The 15,028-nt window shown below is 38.7% G+C and overlaps 1 protein-coding gene and 1 pseudogene across 5 annotated transcripts in view; one reads left to right on the top strand and one right to left on the bottom strand.

Moving 5' to 3' along the window:
- The window catches only part of MIPEP (mitochondrial intermediate peptidase), a 144,371-nt gene that overhangs the window by 13,706 nt on the left and 115,637 nt on the right, over window positions 1-15,028 (top strand). For all 5 annotated transcript variants that reach the window (XR_008554419.1, XM_037527029.2, XM_037527031.2 and 2 more), the window contains exons 5-7: window positions 4,847-4,910; window positions 10,171-10,353; window positions 10,894-11,050. Coding sequence is in view for 4 of the 5 variants with exons in the window: in XM_037527029.2 (XP_037382926.1) it covers window positions 4,847-4,910; window positions 10,171-10,353; window positions 10,894-11,050 (404 nt within the window). In the remaining variant the exon portion in view is untranslated. The remainder of the gene's footprint in view (window positions 1-4,846; window positions 4,911-10,170; window positions 10,354-10,893; window positions 11,051-15,028) is intronic.
- Window positions 11,032-11,166, bottom strand: LOC119260071 (U2 spliceosomal RNA; annotated as a pseudogene).

Below are 15,028 nucleotides of genomic sequence, written 5' to 3'. Positions count from 1 at the left end.
ATGTGAGTAGAGAAAATCTGGACAGCTTAGGGGCATGAGTGAAGACTTTACATTATTTAAGAAGGTTAATGACTAAATTATTAATGTAGTCTATTGAACTTTCAGAATTTTAGAAGAACTTTAATTTTTTTTTTTTTTTTTTTTTATAGAGGCATGTTTTTATTTATTTATTTATTTATTTGTTCGTTTGTTTCGTTTATACATGCACTGGGTACAGTCAGAAGCGCGGGAGGGTGAGAGAATTCACCAGAGCCAGAGCAGGGAGCAGAGCAGGCAGAAGGACCGAAGTACACTGCTGAGGGGAGCAGCAGGCGGCAGGAGAGGTCTGCGCACCATGTGGGACCCTCCTCCGGTGGCCGGGGAGCAGCCGGGAATCGAACCGGCGCCGCAGAGGCTGCGGGCAGCTTCGCAACCCAGCGCTCAACCGCTGCGCCACCGGGGAGGCCCAGAACTTTAATTATTTTCATTCAAAGTATATTGACAGAATAGTCAGGCAGATTAATATAGCCATTATGAAAAATCAAGGAAAGCCAGAAAAGTTCATCAAATATTTGGATAATTTAATTCCAGAGAAAAGTAGTTTTAAAAATATATACATCATTGACACAGAGGTGTTACACTTGAAATTGGCTCCAAGCATGCAGCAGGATTAAAAAAAAAAATGAAAACAATTTTCAATAGCTAAGAAACTCGGCTTCCGGCACAGCATCAAAGAATTTAATATTCCAAGTAACTGCTGCTAGTTGGATGAAAAACAGAAAATCTCATGCAGAAGGCCTTTGAAAAATTGTCCAAGTATAAACTGTTTTATGTTTTTAATTGTTGGGGTTTGGATGGAGTTGAAATACATAAATGATTATCGTGGTGACTTTCACAGTTTTATACTCTATGAATAAAGGAATAAGCTCCTACATGAATAACTAATCATGGTTGTTTTTGTATGTTCTGTTATCCGTATATTAACTTAAACATTGGGTGGAGCTGTCTTTTGTTCCTTCTGTGCTTCCTTTACTTAAATATCCATGTAAAGCATTTATAATCCAGTACATTGCAGGTCCCTACCATATTACCTTCCATCATACGGCCTCAACACAACTTTAAAAAAAATTCTATGTTCTTCCAACAAATATATATTTTTTAATTAAGTGAACTCAATGGCTATTTGAGCCCATAGTTGGGGCCCCTAATTTGGTTCCTGGTGGACGACAACATTCAGAGGCCTTACCTTGGAGGAAAGGACCTTTCATGAGGTGCTTAGTAAATCATGCTTAGGACATCTGACATTGACAAAGATCATCTTGCAGGTGGAGCACTGAAGGTAAGGGCACCCATTAGGGGTGTCAGAAAGGCTGCCAGAAGCTAGACTGGGGTAGTGATGTAGGGAAAGAGAGAAGGGGTTTATTTGGTTGATTGTCATATTTCTTTCTAACCCTCCCTCACCACCAAATAAATAGCCACCACTTATGTAGCAATTGTTATATGTCAGTAAGTAAGTAATATACAATGATATAATTCTTACATTTAGTAATATTAACATAAACTCTGTGAGATATACTTTTGTTCCCTGAACTGATGGTATTTATCAGTCATTTATTTATGAATGATATTCAGCTATTATCTCTTGAAGGTCAGGGACCATGTCTTTTTACTCTAGTATATTTGAAGGGCTATGTTTCTCAGCCCATGATCTTGTTTTCTGTGCATGCGTGATTTTCTTCCTTATGAATTTAGCATTTTGTTTCCTCTGGTACTTCATGGGAAAGTAAAGATATTAAATTAGTATGTACCTAAAAAGAGAAAGATTTGTTTCTGAGTATAACATAGCATAGAGAAAATTTACAAAAAGCTGTCCCTCAATTTAGATATTTTCCAATATACTTTCTGTTCCTTTGTTATTTTGTTCTCATAATATATCAAGGAAAGGTTAGGAAATGTAGGGCCTTTGAATTTTGTGGATGCATTTTATGATCATTAAGAAATGCTGATCTCTACAAAGTGTCTTTATACTAATTCTAGCCTTCTTCCTTTCCAAGTTTTAAACAAATTTAGGACCTTGGAAATTGCTGATAAAGAGCCTGCTTTTTAATAGGGACGCAGGAATAAAAGGTGATGTTTTATAAAAGTACTGTTGACAAATCAAAGAATAGTAGACTTCTTTGAACTCCCCCAAGTACTTTATTTATACTCCATCATGAAATTTATTTTTCTTATGCCTTGTGTTCATTCATTCAAAAATTGTTCCCTTATGGGATCATGCCATATGGAACTAAACAGTGCTAGACAGTGCTCTTGTGGGTGAAAGAACAGTGCCAAGGTACAGAACTGGTCACTGTCTATGGGTTCTTGCCCATGTATACAATTATAAGACCATTCAGGCTCAGGTAACAGCAACAACGGGGTTTATTTAACAGAGAAGATAGAGAGTTTCTAAGTCTACAGGTGGCTGGCTCTCTCATCCCAGATAGCGTCCACAGTGTCCAGAAGTCACAAACAAAAGGCCACTCTTACAAGATGGTGTTGTCCTGTCAATGAGAGCCTGGAGCTTATGGCACATTGTTGAGCCATGGGCTAGAGCTAACTCATAGAGGTGGCTGGAGGTGCTCACAGATGGGACTACTGAGATGGCACCACAGCATCCCACAGCAACAGTCTGAAGGCTGGGCTGGACAGCACCAGATGCTGGACAGGATGGCAGTTGAGGCAATAGCAGCAGGAGGTGGTACTGGACAATCAGAAGGGTAGACAGCTCTCAGGTGACCCAGACACAGCGCCGGTCACCTCTCAACTGTGCTAGATAGCTCTGGCCAGTAGTGCCAGTCACTACCTGTCACCAGGATGCTTTATCAGAGACACCAGTGTTAATAGCTCTTCATGAGTTTTTGTACTACACTAAAAAAAATAGCTCTTTGAGACGCTAGGCCGAATACTATGGTGCTCCTTTCAGGCGATGTCAGAGGCAGGTTTGGAGGTAGATGCAGTGAACAGGTCTCTGCATAGGTCTTCAGCTTCTCTTCTTTCTTTGGAGCTTGGCTGCTGATCCTTTTTCTTTCTTTGGAGGCTATGAACAGATTGCTGTAAGCTGGCTTCTGCCCTACCTTATATCCTCTTTCAGGGTTTCCCACCCTACAAGTCTGATTGGACCATTTTCAATCCTAAGTGACTGATTGGACCATTTAAAACCCAAGTATCTTATTCTTGTTTTTGATCTGAATAATTAACTAATGAACTGGGCCTTAATCAGATTGGTTCATTTAACTCACATACAATTCAAATATAAAAGGAAAAACTTGGTGCCTACACAGACCTGGCCTCCCCTGACCTCAGGGCAGGCTCATGGGTTGCTGGACTCTGGGGGGCCACAGCAAGAGCTGGGCTCAGTGGTACTAGAGGCACTCTGCGTCTGGTACCCCGTTAGTGGGGCTGAGTATAACAACATATAAGGGGCAAGCACTGTAGCAACACTGCAGCTGCTGCAGGCTGAGCTCTTCTGGTAGCCTGCCATGTTGGCCCAGGACTCCGGCCTCCTACTACCTATGACTACAGGGAGCTGTAATGCTAGAGCTGGCCCGGTAGGGCCAGGACCATAGGCTTGCTGTTGCCTCCTGTACTGGGGCTTGCTCCAGCTCAGGGCAACCTTGCCACTGAGCCATCACTGATGGCTTCTGCCATCAGGCTGAGTCCCAGTAGGGCCACTGGAGGCAGGTGGGAAAGCTCAACCCACTGAGGTGTGCCTCTGTGTAGCTGTCCTACAGCCACCTGCTGCAGGGCAACCTGGTGCTGCCTGGGCAGCACTTCTGGTCAGCCAGAGGGAAACTCCCACTGCTTTTGCCTCCAGAGCCATAGGTGCTCCTGCACTCAAACCTGGCTTGTGCTGGAAGAGGGGTTGCCTGCAAGACAGCATGGTCCTGTGGTGGGTGGGAGCTGCCACTGCTTCTGTCGCCTGTGCAGGCATCCAGCTGTATTTGCTGGGGAGGAGCCAGCAGCACCGACAAAGCCAGTTTGCCCCATGGTGCCTGCCTCAGGGATCCAGTTTCAGAGCATATATTAGTCTTTATTCACAAGCACCTTAGAGTATACACAAGCTAAATATAAAATGTACTAGAGGTATACAGGCTTACCTAGTTAGGTGGCATGTACATATTTGGAGCATTGCATTTAGTATGCAGCAAATGTCTTGTGAAGGAAAGACAGGCTGTTGGAAAATATGTGCTCCAACTCTGGAAAAAAAGCAAGTTAAATATGGCTTCATTGGCATAATCCTCACTCCTTAGTTTCAGTTTCAATTTACTGTGTAGACAACATGGTGTAGTTGATGTCAAGTGAGCCATAGAGGAACTTAAAAACACAACCAACTAAATGTTAAGCTTCTGGTTTCAGAAAAATGATCTCTTTGTGTATGAGACTGGCATCTGACTGGCAGTAAGATTGAAACAGGCTGGTTGTTTTTTTGTTTTTGTTTTTTTAAAAAATTTATTTTTTTATTATTTTTTAAAAGATTTATTTTTATTTATTTATACAAGCACTGGGTACAGTCAGAAGCCCGGGAGGGTGAGAGAATTCACCAGAGCCAGAGAGGGGAGCAGAGCAGGCAGAAGGACCGAAGCACACTGCTAAGGGGAGCAACGGGTGGCAGGAGAGGTCTGTGCGCCATGTGGGACCCTCCTCCAGGGCCGGGGAGCAGCCGGGGATCGAACCGGCGCTGCAGAGGCTGTGGGCAGCTTCACAACCCAGTGCTCAACCACTGCACCACCGGGGAGGCCCCAGGGCTGATTGTTTTTAACAAAAATCTTGTTTTTGTTAATTATTATTATTACCTGTTATAATGTGAAGCTCATTTTATTTATAGGCGTGTGGCAGAACTGTTCATGTTTGATTTTGAAATCAGTGGAATCCATCTAGACAAAGAAAAGGTAAATCTTTCCTCTGTTTTCATCCTTTTACTAACTTTAGTTGTTATCTTTGTTGCAGTAGTCTTTGTATATCTTTTGAATTAGCATATTATAAAAACAAGTTGTTTATATTATGAAATTCTTTTAGAATTTGTATTTGAATGTAGTATTCTCTGGAAGTTGATTACCCACCATACATCAGAATTCAGACATTTGAGACAGCTGGAGTATTTTGATATTAGGGAATTGGAATGAGATGGGCATTATCAGGAAAGATAGGCAAGTGGGTAGGAAAACTCATGCCATTGAAGGTCTGGAACTGGAGTACAGGGGTTGGTTATTATTAAGACCTTTACATAAGTATATTTATTCTGATTATAATGGCTTTGACAGATCCACACAGTTTGTTCTGGAAGTGGTAAACATGGATTATACAGTATTTAAGCTAGCATGAGAGGGGCCTTACAAATTTGTCCACACCTTTCGTTTTACAGATATGGAAATAAAGACAAAGTGATTTGTTCACTTTGTCTAAACTAAAGTTCCCATCTTTAGTATCTAAGACTACTTACCCTGGCTACTGCTCTTTCTAGAATAGTATGTCCTAAGAAACAGAATGTATCAGTTCAGTATTAAGGTCCTATTTGGAAGAATGGGAGTGATTGACCACCACTTGAAAGATCTGCTTACCCTGCAATATCTCCCCTACTTGCCTGCAGCATGGACGTATAGACTATAATGGGCATGCCTTTTTTCCCCAGATAAGTGTTTCTTCTAATACATATAATATAAAGCCATTTAATTATTAATAGGAATTTGCTTATTAGAGAATCTTGGAAAGGAAAGGGAAGGGTTATGGGGATCACGCTGTTTTGATTGCTGATGGGTTTGAGTCATACTGAGGCCTTATACATATTTTTGTGGCTTTAAGGGCTCATCACATGACTCCTGGCCTAATCCCAAGCCCAGCATTCCTCCAAGTAGTCAATGAGGCTGAGAAGTTCTACAGTAAACTCACCTCAGCTAAAATGGGCACATTTATCCTGTGCCAAGCCAATTCTTTATTAATCCATCTCCTACCAATTTTATAACTACTTTCTGAGTCACCCAAATAAAATTTTGGAGTCAGTTTGCATTTTTTCCATTCCCAGTATTTTTATGTTATTCACCAGGTTCTTGGATTGTTTCTGTAGTTTCTCCTGAATCATTCTACATCCCCAAAACAACTCACCATCATTCTTATCACAGAATATCTGTCTTCTTCATACTCATAATTAACAATGATTAAATATTTGCTATTTAAAGCATATATTTCTTATCAGATCTTCATAACTTTGAGGCTGGTACCACTATTAGTTCTGTTTTATAGATATGGGCACCTAAATGTTATGTGATTACTCAAGGTCATGAGACTAATAGGTAGAGGATGCTTTGGCATAAGATTGTTACTCTCCTGCCCAGTACCTTTCAGTGACTTTCATTGCCTGTCAAAAAATTGGTAGTTAATGTAATGAAAGAATTCACATGATCATGCCTTCCAGCTCTCTCTGTGCCCCATTGTAGCTCACTACACTGTGCCTACTGGTAGTCTTCCTCCTATTAATGCTTCATCTTGAGGCAGTCTGTGATGCATTTATCATTTTCCTGGTGGAATTCTGTACTCATCTGAACTTACATTTTAATTATTTCATGCATGTGGCATAACTGTGTTTATTTGAAGTTATTGTTATTATTGTATCACTTATCTGAGTTTTAAAGGCTTCTCAAGGACAGTATGTGGGTCATGTTTCTAATGCTTGCTGGTTTTGGACTTAATATAATACTGAATAAATGTTCCATGAATCATAGTAATGTTAGCTAACATTAATCAAGCTTGATTTCTTAAAGAGGAAGTTTACAAGTAGAAAATCTAGGTAAATAGTTTTATTGTTTTATATAATCCTCATGAAAAATGTTTTTGAGGGCCTCCCCTGGGAAGTAGCAGTTGAGCGCTGGACTGAGAAGCTGCCCACAGCCTCTGCAGTGCCGGTTTGATCCCCGGCCATTGGCGAGGGTCCCACATGGCGCGTAGACTTCTCCTGCTGCCCGCTGCTCTCCTCAGCAGTGTATTTCGTCAGTCTGCCTGTTCTGTTCCTCGCTTTGGCTCTGGTGAATTCTCTCACCCTCCCGCACTTCTGACTGTACCCAGTGCTTGTATAAATAAATAAATAAATCTTTAAAAAAAAAAAAAAGAAAAATGTTTTTGAAATTTTACTAAAAAATAATCTTTGTCAAGTCTAGGTCAGAGTCACCAATAGTGAACCTGCTGTTTTTATCTAATAAGCAAGGATGCTGTCTTTCCTAGCAAGTAACTCCCCACAAACAATAAAGGTACAAGAAACCTGCTAACTTCCTCTCTTAACTTCTATGTGCTTAGTCCCAAGGGTGTTCCACTAGGATAGGGTAAAAGACACAGAAGTTGCACTTTTTATTTTTTTTTAAAGATTTATTTATTTATGCATACAAGAACTGGGGTGCAGGCCAGAGATGCGGGGGGTGAGAGGATACACCAGAGACCAGAGACAGTGGGGAGCAGAACAGGCAGATCTACTGAAATACACTGCTGAGGGGAGCAGCCGGTGAGACAGGAGAGATCTGTTGTACCATGTGGTCACCTCCCTGATTGAATTCGTGCTGTGGTGGCTGTGAATAGCTTCTTAGTGCTGTGTCTTAACCCCTTGTGCCACCAGGGAGGCCCCGAGAAGTTATACTTTTTAAAAGAAAGATGCTAAAATGGACCCACCAATCTAATCTACACATTGTAAAGGCCTAGATTCTTTCTAAATTACTTCTTTTTTAAGGCCTTATATGATTATAGCTTAAAGGTTTCAAATTAATGGAAGTGTATTTGTCTTTTAGCTGTCCTTTAATAAATAAAATTTTAAAGAGTTCTTGAGAGTTCAAAAGTATTGCATATTTAATTATCTCAGAATGATAAAATGAGATGCTTAGCAGATAGTCAAGTTAGGAAGTAAATCCAACTTTTAATTTTCTAGGAATTTTAACAGAAAGTGTATGTCAAATAATTTTGTCCCCCTCTTTTACCCTTTTTTAAAATAAGCATAAAGTAATTTCTAGATATTTTACCTTTTTGTTGTTCCACTGGTTACCATTAGGTGGTGATAAATGACCATATCAGAAACAAAATAGGCAGAGAGAAATCTAGACTATAAAGATGATAGAATATCTGAAAACATTTTTTCCCTATGAATTTTCTAAATTAAAACATTTTGTTTATATATAATATATACTTTTATCTGTATCTTTCAAGTGAACATTTATATCTTATATATTTATCTTTTGAAAACATAGTGCTACTTAATCGTTTTTTTTTAGGGCCATAGTATAGTTTAGAATTGACATTTTAGACAACTCAGATTTTTAGTGCATATATTCTTTACCTGATTAAAGTGCTTTACGACATCTTTATGCTTTACAGCACATGCGTTGGGTAAATAGCTAATATTCCCATTCCCAGAGAGCTTTTCATATGATTTCACCTGAAGCCCATCATGAACCAGTTTCAGATGCCTGTCTAACGAATAATTGAAATTTATCCCTCCTCCAGTAGACCTAACAAATTACATGGACTACAGTTTATGTTTCATCTGAAACATTTGTCACACTGCCCTTTGATAATACACATTTTCTCAGAAAATTGTGTGTACTAAAAGGTGTAACTGCAAGATAAAACCAACACTATCAGGGCCTTTCTGGTGGAGCAAGGGGTTAAGATTCAGCACTATGAAGAAATTCGCAGCTACTGCAGCATGAGAGTTTTATCCCCAGCCAGGGAGCTACCTACATGGCACAGCAGACCTCTCCTGACTCGCCTGCTGCTCCCCTCAGCAGTGTAATTAGGTCAGTCTGTCTGTTCTGTTCCCTACTCTGTCTCTGGTGAATCCTCTCGTACCCCACACCTCTGGCCTGTACCCTAGTTCTTGTGTGCATAAATAAATCTTTAAAAGAAACCAACAGCACTATCATATAACCTGCATTATCACTCTTGCTGTCTGAGAGCTGGAGGTACCAGGTGCAACAGTTTTAGTTGCTTTCTCACGGCTCCAGTCTAGTTTCTCTCACCACTCACAATTAGCCACTCAAAAATATGCACAATTAAAGTTTTTAAAGTGCATTTCCACTTCTGGATGTTGCGCCACTCTGGCAAACAACTGTATTAATCGTTTTTCTTTCCTCTACCCATTTTGTCTAATCTTTGCAACATATTTTCTAGTCCTCCCTTCAAATACTTAATTCGTTTAGTCTAAACATTTAGGCATGATGTTGAATAGGTTCAACTATCTAACTGTTCTCTGATTCACTTAACTAAGAATTTTTTGGGGGGTGATGGGAGGATTCTCTACTTCCTAATATTATTATGATTATTTTTTAAAGATTTATTTATTTATACAAGAACTGGGGTACAGGCCAGATGCGCGGGAGGGTGAGAGGATTCACCAGAGACAGAGCGGGGAGCAGAACAGGCAGACAGACTGAAAGCACTGCTGAGCGGAGCAGCGGACAAAACGGGAGAGGTCTGCCTTGCAATGTGGGATTCTCCTTGGCCGGATGGGAATCAAACCGGCGCTGCAGAGGCTGTGGACAGCTTCACAGCGCTGCACTCAACCCGTTGTGCCACCAGGGAGGCCCTATTATTATTTTTTAAAGATTTATTTATTTATACAAGAACCAGGGTACAGGCCAGATGCGCGGGAGGATGAGAGGATTCACCAGAGACAGAGTGGGGAGCAGAACAGGCAGGTCTACTGAGATACACTGCTGAGGGGAGCAGCGGGTGAGGCAGGAGAGGTCTGCCTCGCCATGTGGGTTTCTCCCTGGCTGGCCGGACAGCTTCACAGTGCAGCACTCAACCGCCTGTGCCACCAGGGAGGCCCTACTTCCTAACATTATTAATGTCAAAGATTAGTTATTTAACTAGTTATAAAATATAACTCTAGAAGTTATGTAAATCTTAAAGCATAGACACTATTATCCAGAGGATCACTTTTTGTCAGGATATTAAATATTAAACTATTATATTATTTACAGCATATTATGTATTGCTTATGGCAAAAATATATTCAATATTCATTTTTAATATGTTTAGTATCTTATAAAGTTATAATTCAATCATATATGTTGATTTTTCATCTTTACAGGTTATCTGTTAAATTAGTTGTGAAATATTTTAAATGCCTTTAGGTAACTTTTATTCCTTCTCTCCCTCCCCCCACATATGTAGCGTAAAAAAGCAGTGGACCTGAATGTTAAAATCTTGGATTTGAGTAGTTCATTTCTTATGGGAACCAACTTTCCTAATAAGATTGAGAAGCATCTCTTACCAGAACATATCCACCATAACTTTGTACTCACTGGTGACCACGTGGTAATTGATGGCCTACATGCAGAAGCGCCTGATGACTTGGTATATGTATTTCATTCTCTTTATAGCTCAGGTCCCATCTGTGTGTTGCTACTGTTTTAACCCTAAACTCCATGATTATATATTCATACCTTAAAAATATTTCAGTGTTACTATACCCTAAAAATTCAACTGTGGGATTATTCCATAATGATAATAATTTAATTATTCATGTCTCATAAAGAACTCCTCATTTTTAAAGTGTGATAGATATCATTAGTAATTGACATTTTAGACAACTCAGATTTTTAGTGCATGTACTCTTCACTTCACCTGGTTAAAGGCTATTTATGACACCTTTATGCTTTATGGCATATAAATTGGGTAAAAGTTTTCCCTATCATACACTATTATAAAAACACCAGTGAAGTATGTTGTTGTATTCATACTAGTTTATGCATCTAAATGTTTTATTCAATGTGTAAACCATTATTTTATTTTTAAAGCAATGATCACCTGCAGAATGAGATAGTAGGCTTAATGTATATTATTATTGCATAAGAACTTATGTTATTACTTTTACCATTTACTTTTAAAATATAGGTACGAGAAGCTGCTTATAAAATATTTCTTTATCCCACTGCTGGTCAATTGAAATGTTTAGATGAACTGCTCAGCAACAGAGATCTTCTGGCAAAATTAGTTGGGTATTCTACATATTCCCACAGAGCTCTCCAAGGAACAATAGCTAAAAATCCAGGTAGGCCTGTTTACCCAACTCTTAAGGACAAAATAAGATTTTTATAGAATTGAAAATAGCTATAAATTAGTATCCTAATTTTACACTTGATCTTAGCCAAAAGGCCGAGAAGTGATAGTATTCTATTTTTAATGTATGCAGAGACCCATTTGTTGAGATGTAGATTTTTTTTTTAAGATTTATTTATTTATGCATACAAGAGTGGGGGTACAGGCCAGAGGTGTGTGGAGGGGGTGTGTGTGAAAGGATTCACCAGAGACAGAGTGAGGAACAGAACAGGCAGATTGACCGAAGTACACTGCTGAGGGGAGCAGTAGGCGAGTCAGGAGAGGTCTGCTGTGCCATGTGGGTTGCTCCCTTGCTGGCCGGGGGATTGAACTCTGTGCTGCAGAGGCTGCGGACAGCTTCATAAGGTTGTGCCTTAACCCCTTGTGCCACCAGGGAGGCCCTGATCTTTAGATAGTAATGATTATTTTAATAGAGCAAATAATTTGGGATATATTCTGCACAATGAAGTTATTTTATTTCATCTGAATGTTGCCAATAAATCATCCTTAACTTTTCATTGATGTTAATTTAAATTTATTTTCATTTTGAGTCAGCTAATGTCTGTTCAATCTAACCAAATGGATAGGGTTAGTATGAAAAGGGATGAAAAATCAATATTTCTGTTGAAGATAAGAATAAATGTAGGTCATATGAAAATATGTACTCCTATAAACCTATTCTGATATAGGAATATTGTTTGGGAAGGTTTATTCTAGAAAGGGGGATGCTTCTTTCCTTGGTTTGTATTAAACTTACCTTGTGCTCTGTTGAGTTCTTTAATGATTTATAGTATAGAAGAAAATGTGACAAAATAATAATGAAAATGTATATAATAAATTTTTTCAAAGGTATTTATAAAGTTACAGATATAATTCAAACACTAAGTGAGGAGTAGGGTTGTAGTGATATCACGGTGGAGCTGTTCAGATTCCAGATGTACTTTGGAGGTTGATTTTATAAGGCTTGATGATGTTTTGAAAGGGAAGAGGAAATGATGTGATGGGTTCCCTAGGGTTCTGGTAGTGGATTGGATGAGTGTGCCTTCTATAGGTAAGAGAACTTATTCTAAGAGAAGAGAAGTTAACTCCATGTGGAAGGAAGACTACATCCTTTTTTTTTTATTTATTTATACAAGCACTGGGTACAATCAGAAGCGCGGGAGGGTGAGGGAATTCACCAAAGCCAGAGCGGGGAACAGAACAGGCAGACTGACGAAATACACTGCTGAAGGGAGCAGCGGGTGGCAGGAGAGGTCTGCGTGCCATGTGGGACCCTCGCCGGCGGGGATCGAACCGGTGCTGCAGAGGCTGCAAGCAGCATTGCAGCCCAGCGCTCAACCGCTGCGCCACCCGGGAGGCCCCTACATCCTTATTTCTATCCTGTCTTTATTCCTTCCATGTTTATCCATTTCTCTAGGATGTTCATATGTTCTCTAAAGTTTTCTTAGATCCACCCTTACTCTGTGTGTGTGTGTGTGTGTGTGTGTGTGTGTGTGTGTGTATTTTTTTTTTTTTACGTCATTGTTCATTTTTGTACAATGCTTGTATGCTTTTTGTTTTCAGGTGTATTCCCTGTAAAATTCTCACCACCAATTTACCCATGGACCATTACCATAGTCCCTTGAACTCTTCTCTCCCCTGTTTTGATTCCTCTACTGCTCCCTCCTTTGCAGAATGTCTCTGATTTACGTTGCCTGCTAATTTTTTTTATTTATTATTATTGTTGGTTTTTTTTTTTTTTCTTGATCCCTTATTTAGTTCCCCACATTCCTCCTGTAAGACCTTTATCTGTTCAGGCTTTCTGTTAAGCCATAGGGATGTCATATTCATTACGTTGCTCATATTTCCCACATGGGGAACAGCTCCCACTTTCCAGTATCTATTAAAATCCTATCCAATTTTTTAGTGGTCAGTTCAAAACTCACATCTTTAATAAAGCCTGTTAAAGTTTTTCATTTCTCTTGGAATCTCTTGTCCCTGAACGCATAAAACAATTATAATTTGTTTCACATAGTTTTGGCTCCAAATAGATATTATTTGGACATTTTGTATGTCTTACTGCAGTCACTGGTTTCCCCAGATTGTTTTAATATTTGTGATTATATTATATTATAATTATACATATTATAATATTATTCAGTGCTTATTCTGGACCATTATTTCATTTAATACTTCTGCAGCCTTGTGAGGTGGATGTTTGTATTTATTTTGACGATAAGGAATCTAAGGGTACATTTTGTTGCTGAAGAGTGGCAGATCTGAAATGCACAGCTCTAAACTTATGGATTTCCATAGGCTGCTTGAGACTAAGTGCCCTATGTGATGTCACCCATATATTCTTTACTTTCATTCATGATTCAGCAAGTATTTTTTGAGGGCCTACTATATGTCAGATATTCTAATCACTACTAGAAACAAACCAGCATAAAAAAGCAGATGGAAATTCCTGCTCTTGTTTATATTTGTAAGGAAGACAGATAAGAGCAAAATAAATAAGGAATGTGGTAGGTTATTAATAACAACTTGTTAGTACAAGTTGTGGAGAAAATTGAATAAAGAAAGGAATTAGGAATGTGAGCATGTAGGGATGGTGTTTTTGCATCTAAATGAAGAAGTGGTAATATTTTGCATTTAGACCTTTGTGTACATAGTCACACAGGATGTGGCCCTGTGTCTCCTTGAAGGATTTCAGATTTAGTTGGGATCTCAGATGTATATACATGGGAGTAATGATACAAATTGGTGTCTTGTTGTCTTTTCTATGCCAAATGCATAGTAGATTAAACAGTGCTGTAGGATTTGGGGAGTTCAATAAACTTGTCAGATTCTCTGTGACTGTTGAGGTCTTATGAAGGAAGTGAAACTTGAGGTGAATAGTGAAGGAATGGTGAGCTTTCAGTAGAGGAGGAAGGTAGGAAGGGGGTAAGCAAAGCTAAAGGTGGGTGTTCATGTGAATTAGGAAGTAACTTTCCAGTCAGGCCTTTATTACTCTCTGTGGATTTCAAACTCATTCTTTCATGAGGACAATTTCCCAGAGAGATTAATTGAGGTATATTTTTTCATATATAGCTAGAAAATCAAAATGGGTGAAAGTAAACAGTGGTTATTTAGATATACAAAATGTATACAAAATTTTGTTTGAAAACACTTCTTTATGACAGTGGGTATATCTTGAAATGTGATTTCATTTTTAAGTTAATAACAGCTTTTTCTAAAATTCCTAATACTAAGTGGCACACGAGGCAGTGTTTTTTGAATTATTCTTATATAAGCTTTTAAGCATTGACAGTGGCAAGGAACCTCATGACTTACTGGTTTAGATTAACTTTCATTTTTCCTCAACCTTTCATTTTACTCAGAAAGGAGATAAATTAAAGAGAGCAAGAAACTTAAAACCATGTAGAAGATCATTTGGGAAATTTTAAAAATGTTTGTGACAAATTCTAAAATATGTATATGAAAACTCAGTACATATAAATCAATGACAAAACATGCTAGATTCAGAAATATACATGAAAAACTTTCTGTCATGGGAAATAATGATAATGTCACTGTCTTGCCTTTATGAATTTATAAAATGGATATAATGACTTACAGCTGAAGTATTTTAAGTACTTAAAAAATTCTAACAGGGCCTCCCCTGGTGGTGCAGTGGTTGACCGCTGGGCTGTGAGGCTGCCCACAGCCTCTGCAACGCTGGTTTGTTCCCCGGTCACTGGCGAGGGTCCCACAAAAAAAAAAAAAAAAAAAAAATTCTAACGAAGTTTAAATTTTTAATGTTCTATTTTTGGTTTCTTTTCTTTTAATGTTGATCCTAAATAAATTATTCTGCAACTGTATATAAAAATAAAAATAACATTGATTTTTAAAAACTAATTTTCAGTGAATCATGTTATCTAAACTGTATTGGTTTTTATGAACAAATCAGCCT

This window comes from Talpa occidentalis, unplaced genomic scaffold, assembly GCF_014898055.3.
Source record: "Talpa occidentalis isolate TD23 unplaced genomic scaffold, MPIMG_talOcc4v2.1 talOcc4.5, whole genome shotgun sequence".
NCBI lineage: Eukaryota > Metazoa > Chordata > Mammalia > Eulipotyphla > Talpidae > Talpa > Talpa occidentalis.
This window is presented reverse-complemented; position numbering and strand designations above follow the sequence as displayed.